We start from the raw sequence: 16,992 nt of genomic DNA on the forward strand, positions 1-16,992 counted from the left end.
ATGAATTTGAGCGCATTGCATTGTGGGATATAGTGTTCCACACAGAGTACTGTTTCTCCATACTGCATATTTTGGCAAAAATAGTAGGTCAGCTGGTTATTTCAATACAGACAATTCGCACACTGTGCAATGTAGTGTAGTGTGTTATATTGTTGATACATGACCTTATTATTATTATGCACATTTAATTATGTCAAGTTGTCTTCTGGAAATTTTCCCCCTTTTTTGTTTCACATTTTTATCCAAATTAAATAGAAAAGGTTTTGAAAATTTTGACGCATATAAAATATACGTATGTAGTATGGCAATTTTAAATCAGCCAAAATTGAAGCTGGTATTACTTCTTGTTCATTCATTACACTGGAAAAAAAGAAGCACAATGCATTGTGGGATATAACATTCCTACGTATAATGTTGTTTCCTATAATATATATATATTTTTTGCATTTTTATCCAATTTTGTGTTAAAAAGGCTATTACTTGGTTAGTATGCCAGCCAAAAATTGAGGCTAGTATTACATTTTGTTCATTTATAAAACAGAAATGAAAAATTGGCATTGCATTGTGGGATACAGAATGTCATCTGATTATTCTAATGCAGAAAATCTGCATACTGAAAGTATGCTGCAGAAATAGTATGAGTAGTGTGTTGGCGTGTTATTCCGAACATATCCGTCGTGTTTGGGCTGTCTACCTGACTAAGTTTAGACACACAGAGGAATCATGGGAAATGTAACAATCTGGGCCACAGCTGAGGTATGAAGAGAGGACTGAATGAAACTCTATTTGCATGAATCAACCTCATTCGAGCCCCCAACTAGACCTACAAACGCAAAGAGAAGCTGGAAGCTACTCTATTAATTATTTTGTTATTCCGAACATATCCGTCGTGTTTGGGCTGTCTACCTGACTAAGTTTAGACACACAGAGGAATCATGGGAAATGTAACAATCTGGGCCACAGCTGAGGTATGAAGAGAGGACTGAATGAAACTCTATTTGCATGAATCAACCTCATTCGAGCCCCCAACTAGACCTACAAACGCAAAGAGAAGCTGGAAGCTACTCTATTAAAGTTCTGCTAACAATAAATAACACGACAAAGCACACCAGTACATTCTTTCCTTATAACTACCTAGAATTCATAACCTTACTAACAATAATACAGTTCTAGAGGGGGATATGTATGAATCGAGCAGTGCATTCTAGAGGCGTTCGAAGCTTATCGTCACGCGAGTGCGAATAATGAAAGCTTACGGGTCTGGCATCATACTTCATAAGTAAAATTGGTCTGGCAGCCAGGTTCAGATATTAATAGTTTCACATTGGTTTCATTATAAAACTAGATGCACTGATATTGTGTAGGATTAGTTATCGAGATCCTTATGGTAAGCTATCGCCAATGAGTGGCATACTATTGATACGTAAAACACACAGTCACGCAAACCTCTAACAAGTGCTTTACACCTTAAAAAAACAAGAACAAAAACAAGAAAGGAAATCCATTCATACCTCAACATACAGCTAATCAGTGGCGCTAATCCCCTGTGAGCCAATCACATTTAACTTTAACAAGTCACCTGACAATGACCAACCAATGACGTGTGACATCTCTAGCTCTGCATATAAGGAGCAGCCAATCATCCGTAACAATCATGATCCGCGTCCAATCAGACGAGACGTGTTCAGCTCTGGTCTTCTCGCAGTTCGCTGGGCAGGAACTTGTATTGCTGCTGTCGGATGTGGGCGAGTTTCTTCCGGGCTTCTTCTAACTCCCTTTCTTTTCTGAGCATCTCCTCCTGAGCTGCGATGATCTGGAAATAATGCAAAACCATTAGTCACTGAATGAGCAACATTCGTGAAAAATGAGAATTCATGAAAATTCTTTCTTGTTTAACCATTCATGTGTAAATTACGAACAACTTGTAAAAAAATTCCTTCTGCTGTGACATGACATGAGAAGGCGCATAAATGCAAAAACGTACATTACAATGGATTTACAAACATTTCATGCAGATTCATTCTGCTCATGTTTCAAAAATGAATGCGTAATACGGCAGAAGTTTCCTGAATGATTATGAAGGAATGAATACAACAACAATGTAAACATGGTTTCATACAGTAAATGATTTGCACAAACTCATTTGGCTTGTGTTTCATGCATGAATGCAACATGATTATGACTATTTACGTAAGAAACATTACAACAGAAATGACTTTCGGTCATGTTTCATGAATTAATGTGACATGAATGCAAAAATGTACTAAAAACCGTTTACACAAATTTGTTTGACTCGTGTTGCCTGAATGCGACAAATGCGAATAAAATGGGATACTTGTTCTTGTTGCATTCATGAATGTGATATGAATGCAACAAATTACTGTAATGGAAAAGTTTTATGAAATGCATTTTTCATGCACAAATCAATACAACATGACTGCAGATCATTGTGGCAATTTATGCAAGAATGTGTTATACAGGCTTGGTTGCTTGTGTTGCATAAATGCAACAAATGCAGATGAATGCAATTTATGCAAGAATGGTTAAAACAAATGAATTCTGCTCATTTTATGCATGAATGTGACAAATGCGACAAATTACAAAAGAATGTTTTTACCAACGATTACCACAATTTCTTTTTGCTTAAATAAATGCAGCCTGATAGAAAATCATTACGGCAATTTACACAAGAATGGTTTGTACAAATTGGTTTCGCTTGCATTGCATGAATGCAAACAACAGCAGATGAATGCAAGAACGATTTACAAAGATTAATTCTGCTCATTTCAAGCATAAACTCAACAATTTATGTAAGAATTGTTTTCTAAACAATGCACACAGAAATTCTTTATTTTCATGTTTCAAGAATGAGTTCCAATGTTTATATACAATGTTGAAGTTTCAGATCTAAAAACCGATCTCCAATCAGTCCTGTGGATTGTTTAAAACCAGTTTCCTTAGGTGAAGACAGCCAAATCGTTTGTGGTACAATGATACATAAATAATGCTTACATATTATAGCCAATGAAAAATGCCAAGGGATGTGTTTCCTTCCAGTTTTTTTTCGAAATGAGCTTTTCCTTCGGCTGCTGTCTTAGTGACAGAGAGAAAAAGCTTCATATTCTTTAGAGCAATGTGTAATTTTAGCATAATTGTGCTGGAAAAAAATGAGCCTGGATCTGCAATAGACATCTTGTTATTTTCCAAAGAGAGTAAAATTTTTGTGGATTTAAGGAATGGGACGGATGGATCAAGGCTTAACCTTCTGAAGAGGGGCTGAATCGGTGCAAAAAGCTTCTTTTTGTTGTGCTGGCAATGGCAAGGATTCAAGGGTGCATGCAAACACTCACGCCATCCACTCAATGGGCTTTCTCAGATGTTCACAATATTCCAGTGCCCTCTCAAGATGAACACAAGACATGAAGGCATTCTGGGAGGAAGGAAGCTTTGAATAGGCAGACGCGCAGTCTTTAATTAATGGGCATTTGGCCCGGGATGAAACGTGAAAATGAGCTGTTTGTGGATACAGCAGCCCGGTGTAAGATGCCAGCTGTGGATGCTTGGTACAAAACCACAGCTTTCAAACCCCACTGACGGCTTTGTAGATCCACAAATGTCAAATCACTTTTTAATTGAGCAGCATTACTTCAGAAGTCAAGGAATATTCAGAAACCGGAAAGAATCTCACCTGAGCGATTCCTCCTACGAATTTCGTTTTAACCACCACGCTGTCGTCTTCGGCTTTATCAAAGGCTGCTTTCTGCGCTGCCTTCACCAGGTTGTCAGACGCTCTCTTCACTGCGTTACCAGCAGCCTGTGCAAACACAAAACCATTTTTTTTTAACTGAATAATTCACTTAGATCTCATATTATTTTGTATTATTCAAGTGATTGTAACCTGTAATCTCCTCATGGCCTCTGAGTCCTGGTCCGCTTTGACTTTACAGGCCACCAGCAGCTGAGCGGTGGAAGCTGCCACCTGTTTGGCACAGGAAATGAGCTTCTCCTCGCTGGCGTGACCCTGGACTGAAGCGTTAGCAGCCTCACACAGGTTACTAGTGGCGGCCGCAACCATTCGGGCCTAAAAGAGGGTAGGATTTAAATTAGTAATTGTCATTTAGCTGATGCTTCTTGTCAAAGGAACTTCACTTCAATTACAATTGTTGATTCTAACAACTTACAGCTGATATTAGACCCTGGGACCACTGGCCGTCATCTACTGCATTGGCAGGGATGGAGCCCACCTACATAAAAATATAAATACAAAAAAATATTAAAGTAGCAGTGCTATTTCAGTATTATTTGTCCTATTATATAATGTTGTGTACTATTATATAATTTGATTTTTAAATTTTAACTTCATTTTAATTTTAAAGTTGTAGTAATTTTATGTGGTTTTCAGGTTTTTTGATAATATTTCTATTTAGCTTTAATTTATTTTTATTTCATTTTAGATTTAATTTGAGTGATTTAGCTTTGTTTAGTTCAGTTAGTTGCACAGGCAATTTCAGTTTCAGTTTTTCAAGTTAACACAAACAATTTTAATAGCAATAACAACACTGTAAAAGTAGAAAAATGTATAGCCTATGTAAAAAAAAAAAATAAAATAAAAAGTTCAATGATTTTAGTACCTTGCCCTGTGCTACAAGCTCTCTTTGTGCGGCCGATGCGGATTTGACCAGAACGCTGGTTGCTGCAGCGATGGATTTTGCCGCTTCCAGGATCTGCTCCTCAAAGTCCAGAGACTCATCGGCTTGCTGCGAAAATAAAAGAGCAAGAGATGTAACAAACTGTAGATTGTGACCTTATTAACTGTAATGAATACTCTTGGCTCACTGCTGGCTAGACATGAAACCATGATATTACCTTTAAATAAATGCAGTTATTATAAAGATGAAATGCTTTATCTATGCTAATGGACTGGCAAGAATCCTCTCACCAAGCCATTATGTCAAAAACATTTGTGGAACTGAGATTTTATTATTACCTATTATTATAATATCTATTTTTTTTTTAGCAAGATACATGCTTTGTTGTTCCCAGAAAAAAAAAAGAATATGACAGATTTCCACCAATTGGTTAATCAAACTCCTTTGAAAGACATATTTACAAACGTTCGACTACACAAACAAAGAGTATTAGTTTGTTCATAATAGCATATTACAAGTCTGCTTGTAATACATTTCCAGTACATACACAATGCACAGAATGCTAATTTTTGTATGCATGAAATGTGAAATGGAGGGAGCACTGCATTGTGGGATACGGTAAACCACGCAGTGTGGATACTATGCACAATATGCATAATGCATACTGCAATAATATCACAAATAGTATGGTAAATATGCTATTTTGAACATACTCTTTATTTCACTATGTTCGTAATGGAATACTAGCCTAATGCATACTGTACAGCATACACAGACAACTATTTTAAAAAATCAGTAAGTGAAACAGATACAGAAATGCTAAATGTTTCAAACAGTAGTATGCCACACTGTTGTCACATGATGTGAAAGATACATATATAGACAGACAGACAGACAGACAGATACATAGATATATAGACAGACAGACAGACACAGACAGATAGATAGATAGATAGACAGATATATAGATAGATAGATAGATAGATAGACAGACAGACAGACAGTTAGAAAGACAGATACATAGATAGACAGACAGACCGATAGACAGATGGATGTTGTCTCTCTGTTCAGTGTTCGGTCTGTGGCAGTAAATGTGAGTCACTGACACACTCAAGGGGGGAAACAGTTTCAGCTCTGAGCGGCAAAATGTGGATGAATGTTTTTTTTTAGGCGAAAAGCATCACTGACAGCTGAGCTATAATACAGATGGATGAAACAATAAAAGCGCTTCAGGGAAAATCATTTCTAAAAAGTGCTGACCTTCTTGGAGATGAGTTTCAGATTTACTGACTAAAAGTTCAGCACGCTCTAAAACAAAACTTCATGATACTACTGAATAATTGAGATGCAAGACAGATCACAAAACAGCCCAACAAACCAAAAACCAGACAATCATTTCAAGTTCAGTGCTCATCAGACTTCAAAATCTCAAATTGTTAATGTACAAGATGGAAAAAAAATAACCACAAAAAACAAAGACAAAGCTACACAGATGTGCGCAAAACTTCCCAAACACCATGAAAATACAAAAACACCACATCCTGAAGTCTTGAAGTCCTGAAATTACAAAAACAACATCACCTCCCTCTCCCCGAATACAAAACAGGAATGAAACGATCCCGCAGCCTTTGGTGGAACTGATCTGACATAGCTGTGCTGGCGGGCTGATCACAGCAGTGTGTGTGTGTGTGTGTGTTTGGATTCAGAAAATTGATGGATGGATGGAAGGATACCTTTGGTTTGGTTCTGGGCTTCAGCTGCTCCAGTTTCTTGGCTGCGGCCTCGATGGACGCAGCAGCACCCAGGAGCTCTGTCTCCGCTATCACCGTGGGGTCTTCTGGGTCCACCCACTCTGAACCTGAGAGGATGAGCAAACAAAGTCAACATGACCCTCATTTTCAAATCACTTACATTACTGATATATAATACATTCACATGAAAAGAGTAAACACATGGTATGACATGACAAAATAAACTTTAAGTAAAAGATTAAAGAAAAAAAAGCTTGCGATGGGGATTCGAACCAATAACCTCCTGTATAGAGAAAATCACATTCCACCACAAGACTCTTACAAAAATGACCATGAGAACTTTCTATGTAGATGTTAATACTCTACATAAACTGTACATATATTTTAAAGGAAATATACAAGAAAAAATAAAAAATGCAAGGTAGGAAAAAAAGCCACATTTGCCAAATATAAGTTCTCTTTTAAATTTATTTAATTTTACTAAGAAAAAACTATGGTTACCATGGGAAATTTTGGTAAGGGCAGCAGTTTGTATAATGTATGATAATGAACGGATGCATCATGACGACACTAGAGGGCGTAATTTAGGAGTCAAAAGTAGGTTAGTGCCAAATGACATTGAGAAATAGAGCAAACGGCATTCATTGCACATGGAGAGTGTATATAAACACATTTTGTTGGTATTCAAGTGTTTGTGGATTTCCACCTTACAGTTGGTCAGCATACGATGAGATTGTGCATATGTCTGTGTGATGGTGGATAAGCACCTTACAGGTGGTCAGCATGTCAGAGATGGCTTTGCGGCTCAGGTTGGCAGTGGATATCACGTCCTCCTGCTGAGCAGAGTTGCCTGCTGCCACCGCTTTGGCCGTCGCAACGGTGATGCCCTTGGTCATGCGGATGAACTCTTCCGGGGTGGTAGATTTCTCCGGAACGTCCTTGGACTGGAAAACCTGTAAAGCAGATGATGCAACAGTCAGGGAAATTAAGAAATATTTTATACATAACAGAAATAACATCTACAGATCTTAAGTGAATCATATATTTTTAGAATCGGTCACATTACCAGGGACGATTTTCTGTGCACTAATACAGTAATGCCATCAGAATTTCCTAAAGTCCTGATGGGCATCTGATAACAGGAGCATTAAACCAAAAGATAAATTTCTTGCCTTCCTGTACCACTATCTCAATCTGTCACTCGGCCTGTGATAAGTGGAGTAGGGATGCCCATGGGAGAAGGAGAACGAGGAGCAGGTGGAGAACAGGCAAACGTGCGCATGGTGTATTACTCTGTATTACCAGTTAATATCACAAATGGATGGGTTTTTACCTCTGTCTGGGCTAAAATGAATTAGGCAGGACCTAATTGTTACTAATTCACAGCCAGATTGTAATACAAGTTGATTGTATTAGCATCTTAATTAGGATCAAAATGAGCATGACATGTACTAACTATTCCCAAGTGCTTAAAAGAATAGAAGATGGTAATTTGACAAATGTCTCAGTGTTTTGTTTTGTCCACACAATGTTGTTTAGATCCCATTGACTTTCAAAATATCTTCTTTTGTGTTCCACAGAAGAAAGTCATACAGATTTGGAACAGAATGAGGGTGAGAACATAATGACTGTATGTTCCCTTTTGAAGAACTATTCTTTAAGTGTGGAAAGCACATTATCTCTTGGAATATTTCAATATTCACACAAAGAATGTTCCGTACAGTGAGTTCCTGTTTGATGCACTCAATAGTGGCTTCAAGAGCCCTCGTCCCGCGAGTGGCCTCATCTTCCACCGCTTTCACAGTTTTCAGCAAGGAGGTCACGTTCGTCACCATCACCTGTAAAACATAGGGAAGTCAAAGTCTCGGACTAGCTTGGAACTCTTTTTTCTGCTTTATGTATCACAGCTTAAGTGACATCAACTAGAGAATGTCAACAGTTTTGTGGCCAGTTTTTCACCTGAGATACTGAAATAAGGTCAGATGCAATGCTATGACAAGAACAGCTGCATCGAACAGCTCAGGGAAATATCAGACAAGGTCAACCAGATTATGTTCTTTTTAAGGTAAAAAAATTCAAATCTAAATCATACATAAAAACATCAGAATATAGTCAGGTGATCAAACGGGACCTTTTAATGGACCACAGCTGAGGTCTGTAATGGATTATAAATCTTGCTTTAGGCAAGATTTTAAACACAAGTTTTAAACACAAAAGGAAAAAGGAGGAAACCTAAGAAAACAAAAGAGGGCCTAAGACAAAGCCCTGAGGGACGCCACCACTACTTTCAACACACACTGAAGAAACAAGCCTGAATGTCTGAAGCAAATGTCTGAAGCAAAATCCCAGAGGATCTGAAGTCACCATATGTTGGAGGAATGTAAAAAATCTTTCCATCAAGGTCACAATTGCATAACACCTCATTATTTAAGTATGCTAAATAAAACATATCATGTTGCATGTATGTGGAAGTTAATCCCAGAGGTTTAACAGCACCAGGTGAATGATTAAAGGATTAGAAAATGCTAGAAAATATGTGTGGTACACATCAATTTCTGTTTAAACAAGCCTGGAGATAGTTATATTCACTTCACATGATAAAATGTGTGCACTGATCCACAGAATAACTGCAGAAGCGAGTGAAGTTTTAATTTTCTTTTAATTAGGTTTACAAAATTAATACGTATTGCCATGTAGCAAATCATACATGGCATTGGAGAGAAGACAAAAAAAGAAAGAGAGGAAGGGAAGGAATCAGTCCTTATGCTGTATACACACACACAGCTTGGTTCTGTACCCTGCTGCGTGGCCATTGAGTCACTCACATACACACTATGATCACTGTAAGATAGGGTTTGATTTGTGGCCACACACCAAGATGACAGCGAGCGAAGACAGCACCCAGCCAAGAAAATGAGAGACAGGGCCAGCTGTTAGACAGGCGTACACACATACACACACAGTGATAGTCATCAGAATAAGATATGATCCTCACTAAGACACATAATGCCTTTCTTACAAACAGGAACTTACAGACACGCACACACACACAACATTCTTCAACCAAACATACCTTGGCGGCACTTTTCAGCTGATACATAGACGGATCGTCTGCTGCCTTGCCCGCGGCACATTTAGTGGCACTAATCAGCTCAGCCAAAGCTTTAGCGACGTCTCTGACTGCATTTATCAGTACAACCTGAAAGAGATAGAGAGAAGACTTATCACAACCACCTTTAGTCATGATATGCCACTGGCTTTATCCACTCCCATAAAGCATTGCACTCCTCCAGGGGTGCAGTTATTTATCGGAACCACATTTATAATACCATACAATACATTATGATTTATTAATCCTCAACTGGTAATTTAGATTTTGGGCAGAGATGTGTCATGATACATGCCACTGGCTGTTAGAGTGAGTCAGAGAGTGTCTGCACCCAAACGTCGAGATATTTGAGAGCTAATGATATTCTCATTACACTCAGTCAGGGTGTGAAAAAGGATAAATATAGTCCAGGATAAAAATATAGGAGCAGACAGAATTAGAACACACTGGGCATTGGGTAATATCTGAAATGTTGGTGTCGTGAAAATCCTATGACAGATTATAACAGCGAAACACGCACCTGTGTCTCAGGGTCCTCTGATCCCATGCTCGCAGCGCCCAGTTTGACCACGTCAGTGAGCTGTGTGATGGTCTTGGCAGAGGACTGGGCCGCCTGGGCTAGTTTGTCCTGGCTCGATGCAGCACCAGACACAAGCAGCTTGGTGTCCTCAACCAAAGCTTTAGCGGTTTTCAATATGTTCTCTCTGAAGTGTTCAGAAACAAATACGCTTCAGATAACTCAATGAGACACCCAAGATTACGCCGACATTAATAAAACAAACCTTTGACATTTTATGTATGTGATGCTGAAACTGTTATGTTCTACTAGGTCTCACCTGTGGTCTGCGAAAGACTCTTCGTTCTCTGCGTTTAGTGTGCCGGCAGAGGCAAACATGATGGTCGTGTCCAGATCAGCAATGATGCCGGAGACAGAACTGGCTGCAGTTATGCAGGCCTGAGTTCCTTTATTACCAGCCTGCAGGGCTGATAACACCATGGACACCTGCAGGAGAGAGTGAATCACACTTTATTATAAACTCCATAGGCAGAGCTGGGACAGTTTTCCAAGCCTGTAGCACTTTTCTTGGGCATTAATAACAAAATGAACTTTTCATTTATTTTATTCAATGTATTAAATGTATTTACATTAAAATGACAGATTTATTTGCACAAATAACAACAACAACAACAACAATAATATTTTTGTAAGGTTTTGATTGTTATATAATTTAAATAGTTCAAATAGAAATACATATATTACATACATTGTATAGAATTATAATTATAAATAAATAGTTTTAAAAGGTTGTTTAATATAATTACATAATTTGAATAAATAGATTATAGAAATAGATAACATAATATTAGTCCTGGGTCTTTTTGAAAACTTATTTACAATTACAATAAATTACAAATATGTGTTTCTTCTAGAGAGAGAAAGAGAGAGTCAGAGATATAGAGAACGATTGAGTTGTCTTCACGAGTACATGAAAAGCCATAAGGAGGCATTCGAATGCATCATCCCCATTCACGTTTAATACAGAAATGACTGCAGGCAGAGCTGAGGTTTGAACTGAACGGGGCCGGTGGGGGACGTGGACAAATTTAACAGAGCTCATTTAAAGCAGCGAGGGGTCACAGCGCCACCACAGCGGGACAGACCGACTCCAGCTACTGAGATGTAATCAAAGACAATATGACACACTGACGAATGTCATCTACTGTATATAGTCTCAACCGGGGCTTCCGGCATTCATTCCAACAATAGTAGAAAAACAGCTGGAACACAAAGAATGAAAAGTGCAGTCACTGAAAATAAGCAAGCGACTCTCATTGTGCCTGTCTGAGTGTTTGCCAGGGCGTTTCTATGCAGTTTCTACAGCGTTGCTGGTGGTTCTATGGCTGTTGTTATATGGTTGATATGATGTAGCAAGTTTAGCTGGAAGAGTGCTTTTATATGATTGCTAGGGTGTTGTGGGTGGTTACACAGGTGTTGCTATACTAAAGTATTGTTGCTATGTGGTTGCTAGGGTGTTGTGGGTAGTTGAAAGTGTTGCATTGTGATTGCTAAGATGCTGTAGTGGGTATCAATGACATTACTATGTGGTTTCTAGGGCATTATAGGTGGTTGCTACAGTGTTTCTATGAAGTTGCTAGGATGTTATGGGTAGTCGACAGGGTGTTGCTATGTGATTGGAAGGCTGTTGTGACTCCACAACAGGGGTGTTGCTATGCTATTTTTTAGGGTGTTGTTGGTGTTTGTCACTGTGTTGCTAGGGTTTTGTGGGTAGACGACAGGGTGTTGCTATGTTATTGATAGGGTGTGGGTGGTTGCATAGGTGTTTCTATGCTATTAGTAAGGTTTCGTCAGTAATCAATAGAGGGTTGCTATGTTATTGCTAAGCTATTTTTCAGTGTGTTGTTGGTGGTTGCCAGTGTGCTGCTAGGGTGTTGTGGGTAGTTGACAGGGTGTTGCTATGTTATTGCTAAGGTGTTGTGGGTGGTTGCATAGGTGTTTCTATGCTATTACTAAGGTGTTGTCAGTAATCAATAGAGGGTTGCTATGCTACTTTTTAGAGTGTTGTTGGTGGTTACCAGTGTGCTGCTAGGGTGTTGTGGGTAGTTGACAGGGTCTTGCTATGTTATTGCTAAGGTGTTGTGGGTGGTTGCATAGGTGTTTCTATGCTATTACTAAGGTGTCGTCAGTAATCAATAGGGTGTTGCTATGCTATTTTTTTTTTGTTTTATTGGTGGTTGCCAGTGTGTTGCTAGAGTGTTGTGGGTGGTTGCATAGGTTTATCTATGCTATCACTAAGGTGTCGTCAGTAATCAACAGGGTGTTGCTATGCTATTTTTAGGGTGTTGTTGGTGTTTGCCAGTGTCTTGTGGGTAGTTGACAAGATGTTGCTATGTTATTGCTAGGGTGTTGTGGGTGGTAGCATGGGTGTTTCTATGCTATCACTAAGGTGTCGTCAGTAATCAACAGGGTGTTGCTATGCTATTTTTTAGGTTGTTGGTGGTGGTTTCCAATGTGTTGCTAGAATGTTGTGGGTAGTCGACAGGGCATTGCTATGTTATTGGTAGGGTGTTGTGGGTGGTAGCATAGGTGTTTCTATGCTATTACTAAGGTGTCGTCAGTAATCAACAGGGTGTTGCTATGCTATTTTTAGGGTGTTGTTGGTGGTTGCCAGTGTATTGCTAGGGTGTTGTGGGTAGTCGATAAGGCATTGCTATGTTATTGCTAGGGTGTTGTGGGTGGTAGCATTGGTGTTGCTATGCTATTACTAAGGCGTCGTCATTAATCAACAGGGTGTTGCTATGTTATTTTTTAGGGTGTTTTTGGTGGTTGCCAAAGTGGTGCTAGAGTGTCGTAGGTTGTTGACAGGGTGTTGCTATGTTATTTTTTAGGGTGTTTTTGGTGGTTGCCAAAGTGGTGCTAGAGTGTCGTAGGTTGTTGACAGGGTGTTGCTATGTTATTTTTTAGGGTGTTTTTGGTGGTTGCCAAAGTGGTGCTAGAGTGTCGTAGGTTGTTGACAGGGTGTTGCTATGTTATTTTTTAGGGTGTTTTTGGTGGTTGCCAAAGTGGTGCTAGAGTGTCGTAGGTTGTTGACAGGGTGTTGCTATGTTATTTTTTAGGGTGTTTTTGGTGGTTGCCAAAGTGGTGCTAGAGTGTCGTAGGTTGTTGACAGGGTGTTGCTATGTTATTTTTTAGGGTGTTTTTGGTGGTTGCCAAAGTGGTGCTAGAGTGTCGTAGGTAGTTGACAGGGTGTTGCTATGTTATTTCTAAGGTGCTGTGGGTGGTATCACCCCCTCTAATGTCCGCATGATATTCTGGTCTCAATATAAGTTTCAATATAATTTTCAACTATTTTTTGTTTACAATGTGAATATGAGCCTTAGCAAGTGCAGCATACCTCTAAATAAACCAGCAGTATTTTTAAAGTGTAGTCAGAAGAGGCTTTAAAAACAAAATTATTTTCTAATACCGTGATAAAAAGTTAATAGAAACAAAACAAAGTAACGCAGCAAACCACACAGAAGAAACGGCCTCCCACAATCCCGAGTGAGCCTACCTTCTCTGTGACAGCGCGGGCGTACTCGATCAGCTCTCTCTTGGTGAAACTGTCCGTCGGGCTCATCTGCAGGGCTCCGGCCTTCTGGACCAGATAGATGCAGCCGTGACCCAACTCCTGCACCCGAGTCTTGATCTGAGATCCCACCTAGAAACAGCCATGATATCAAGTCTAAGAAAGAGTTGGCATCCAAGTCAGCCTGAATCTGGGTGTAAATCTGAATGTATCCGTGCTCTGCGACTGCTCTAAAAGCCACTGCCTCCGTTCAACAAAGCTCTATCCAATAATTAAGAAGTGATTGTGACGGCCTTTGAGGGGGCCCGACAGCACTGTATGTTCGTTACCTGACACACAGATCCATGGGTGGGCGGCTCTTCATTATGAATATCACAACGGGCTTTTAAGGCTTGTGGGGGTGCACGGTTGCTATGGTAACGGCCGCTTATGTAAAAATGCTAGTGAAGAGAGCTGGTGACTACCATGTCCACGTGTTGGCTTCCTTTTTTTTTTAAATGTGGAAAGAGCAAAGGTGTGAAATGTGTCGGCTGGTGTTCGCACCTTTGTTCACAGGCTTAACACCATGCAAAATGGAAGTATAAGGTTTGCTATACGACACTGACCAAGTTGCATGTGTTTGCACTAAATCACTAAATAAGAAGGTGTGGATGGGTTTATTTTTATTATATTTCAGTGCTTATGATACACTATTGTGGATGAGATTTGAGAGTGAATAATGATGAAGTTTACAGTGAATAGCACTAATTTATCTATTTCTCACACAAATCTATCGAATGGCTTCAGAAGATTGGAATATATTGCACAAGTGCCAATAAGATGGTTTAAAGGTTTTTTTATATTAACTTTCTGTTATAACAAAAGCATATAAACAATTTTTTTACTGTTTTGATCAAACAATTATTTTATTTCCTTTTAGTTTTTCTACACTTATTTTCCTATTTATTATTAATAATACTAATACTAATAATAATTAGTGCTGTCAAATGATTAATCGCAATTAATCGCATCCAAAATAAAAGATTTTGTTTACATAATATATGTGTGTACTGTGTATATTTATTATTTATATATAAATTATTTATTATTTATATATAAATACACATATACAGTGTATATTTTGAAAATATTTACATGTATTTACATGCATATTGTATATTTGTATTCATACAAGTTATATTATATATAAAATTTTTCTTAAATATATACATGTATGTGTGTGCATTTATATATACATAAATATACACAATACACACACATTTATTATGCAATCAAAAACTTTTATTTTGGATGCGATTAATCGCGATTAATCGTTTGACAGCACTAATAATAATGCTACCCTGCATCATATTAACTGAACGAAATCAAACATTTGTTTCTTAATAATTTCAAGGTGCTGATTCCAAAAATAGTGCCTGTTTTGCTCTAGTATGTCACAATTTTTCACAGAATATGATGCATTTTGTTGGTTTTCAACAACCACTTGTAAGGTGAAGAAGTCTTTTTTTATTTGAAGTCTTGTATTATCCCTTAATCACCAGAAAAACTGCCACAAAGACATGATTCATATCTTCCTCTGAGCTAGGTTACAAGTATTTTTTTCAATTCTCAGCCGATTTTCACATGTACAAATGATTCTGAAGTCATTATTTATGCTCATTTTATGCCCGATTTCTGCTTTTTCCCACTCCTTTGCAGATTGTCAGTTTGAATACTTCATTTTGTCATTAAAATGGAACCTTTTGGCATTTGACTGCTTTTTGATTTTGATATTGATAAGTGCATTAATTCTGATAAATGAAAAATCCTACATTCTTATTTTTTGAAAAAAAAAAAATATATATATGTTAATGAAAGTTTTTATTGATATTTCTGAACTAGGTAATATAATGCAGTTTTTGCAAAATGCAGGGCTATGTAATAATAATATTGTGCACAAGTCATATAAACTAAATTTATGACATTTTAGGGTGTTTTTTCCCCCAAAGTTCAATAGTTCATTGTTTCATTGTATGGTAAAGAGCATTCTGGACTTCCAAAGGCCTGTTTTTGTGTTTCACAGAAGAAAATTCAGTTTCAGTTTTAAGTGATCTGTTTCCTTGAAGTCTGGAGTTTATGTGAGGTTTAAGTCATCTGCGCGTCCATTAGCGTGTCTGTAAATGTGCATTTCTCAGATCACTGCTCCGGTGGGGGTAGAGACGCACTTGCTGCAATGATCCTCACCTCCTCTGGCTCAGCAGTGGCAGCTGCCAGACGGCCTTGTTGTGCCAGCTGGCTGTAATCCACCGTCACCTGAGACGCCAGTCCACCCAGCTCCTCTGGACATGTCACTGACTTCGTCATCTAGGGTCACATAACAGAAGCATAAGCTGTGATACAGTGACTAAAGATGTGAGAAGATGCTAAAGCATTTTGAGTGAGCGTCCTCACCATTTCTTGTGCAGTAATGGCGATGGCTTTTGAAAACTTCACCATGGTGGTCTGGTAATCCACAAAAGTGCCGTCAGGCTCCGGCGGTGTTCCTTCATCCATCTGTGAAGTAAAGAGACCCGAATAACAGTGATGTAATGCTGGATCCAGTCCTAATACAAATTACCGTCTTTGCGTGGTTCATGTGCACGACGCTGCGATCATTCCCGCAGAAAATGATCAGAGTGCAGATATTCAGTTGGCTGCCATTGTCTTCCACCGTGAGTCATGACAGTATAATGAAAGATTGCGTGCATCCAGAGCTGATAAATGGAGATGTTGTGCCAATTCAGTCTAATAATGAGATACAGAGGCAGCTGTAGTATCTGTGACACATTAACATACGAGTGCCAGCTAGAGATGACTTTGATCAGAAAGCATTCTACAGCATTCTTCTTTCATATAAAATGAAATATAGCCTAATCATTTACACAGTGGCTGTCATAACTTGTTTCATAAAAGATTTATTTAAATATAGCCTACATTAAATAATTAAGACATAACTAACAGGTGAAGTAAAATATAATGTATAAAGTATATGTATGTATACAGTATAGTCTAATATTTCGCGAAATACTCCTCTAGACTTCATTTCTCTGGTGAACTGACGAGCTGTGGACACTGATGACTTGCCTGAAGTAAATGAAACGCTACGTTACATTTAGTTTACAAGCTGTTTTAAACACATCCTTCCACGAGTGAAACACTGATTGAGCGATTACATGAGGCATGAGATGTTCATTCATGTTTATTTCACATTAAAACTAGTAATAAAGATGAAGGGATGATCGCGCTCACTCGCGCTGCTGTCAGAACCGAGGCGTTTATACAGCGATCTGTCACGCCACATCAAAGAGCACCAAAATGGCATTTAATGTCTGAATTTCCTGAAGAAATTGAATGATTTGTTCGGTACACATGCGTAC

At 38.5% G+C, this 16,992-nt stretch overlaps 1 protein-coding gene across 1 annotated transcript in view; it reads right to left on the reverse strand.

Annotated features, from left to right (window-relative positions):
* Positions 1 to 867: 867 nt before the first annotated feature.
* LOC107712503 (talin-2-like) overlaps positions 868 to 16,992 on the reverse strand; it is a 166,930-nt gene continuing 150,805 nt past the window's right edge. The window contains exons 42-55 of the mRNA XM_016517773.1: positions 16,028 to 16,129; positions 15,821 to 15,940; positions 13,583 to 13,729; positions 10,346 to 10,512; positions 10,030 to 10,213; positions 9,474 to 9,599; positions 8,122 to 8,238; positions 7,173 to 7,353; positions 6,383 to 6,525; positions 4,632 to 4,757; positions 4,182 to 4,244; positions 3,899 to 4,081; positions 3,689 to 3,814; positions 868 to 1,813 (exon numbers count right to left, since the gene is read on the reverse strand). Of these exons, the coding sequence (XP_016373259.1) occupies positions 1,685 to 1,813; positions 3,689 to 3,814; positions 3,899 to 4,081; positions 4,182 to 4,244; positions 4,632 to 4,757; positions 6,383 to 6,525; positions 7,173 to 7,353; positions 8,122 to 8,238; positions 9,474 to 9,599; positions 10,030 to 10,213; positions 10,346 to 10,512; positions 13,583 to 13,729; positions 15,821 to 15,940; positions 16,028 to 16,129 (1,914 nt within the window). The 3' untranslated portion in view covers positions 868 to 1,684. The remainder of the gene's footprint in view (positions 1,814 to 3,688; positions 3,815 to 3,898; positions 4,082 to 4,181; positions 4,245 to 4,631; positions 4,758 to 6,382; positions 6,526 to 7,172; positions 7,354 to 8,121; positions 8,239 to 9,473; positions 9,600 to 10,029; positions 10,214 to 10,345; positions 10,513 to 13,582; positions 13,730 to 15,820; positions 15,941 to 16,027; positions 16,130 to 16,992) is intronic.

The sequence above is a fragment of the Sinocyclocheilus rhinocerous genome, unplaced genomic scaffold, assembly GCF_001515625.1.
Source record: "Sinocyclocheilus rhinocerous isolate Xijiao unplaced genomic scaffold, SAMN03320098_v1.1 scaffold1259, whole genome shotgun sequence".
NCBI classification, from domain to species: Eukaryota; Metazoa; Chordata; class Actinopteri; order Cypriniformes; family Cyprinidae; genus Sinocyclocheilus; species Sinocyclocheilus rhinocerous.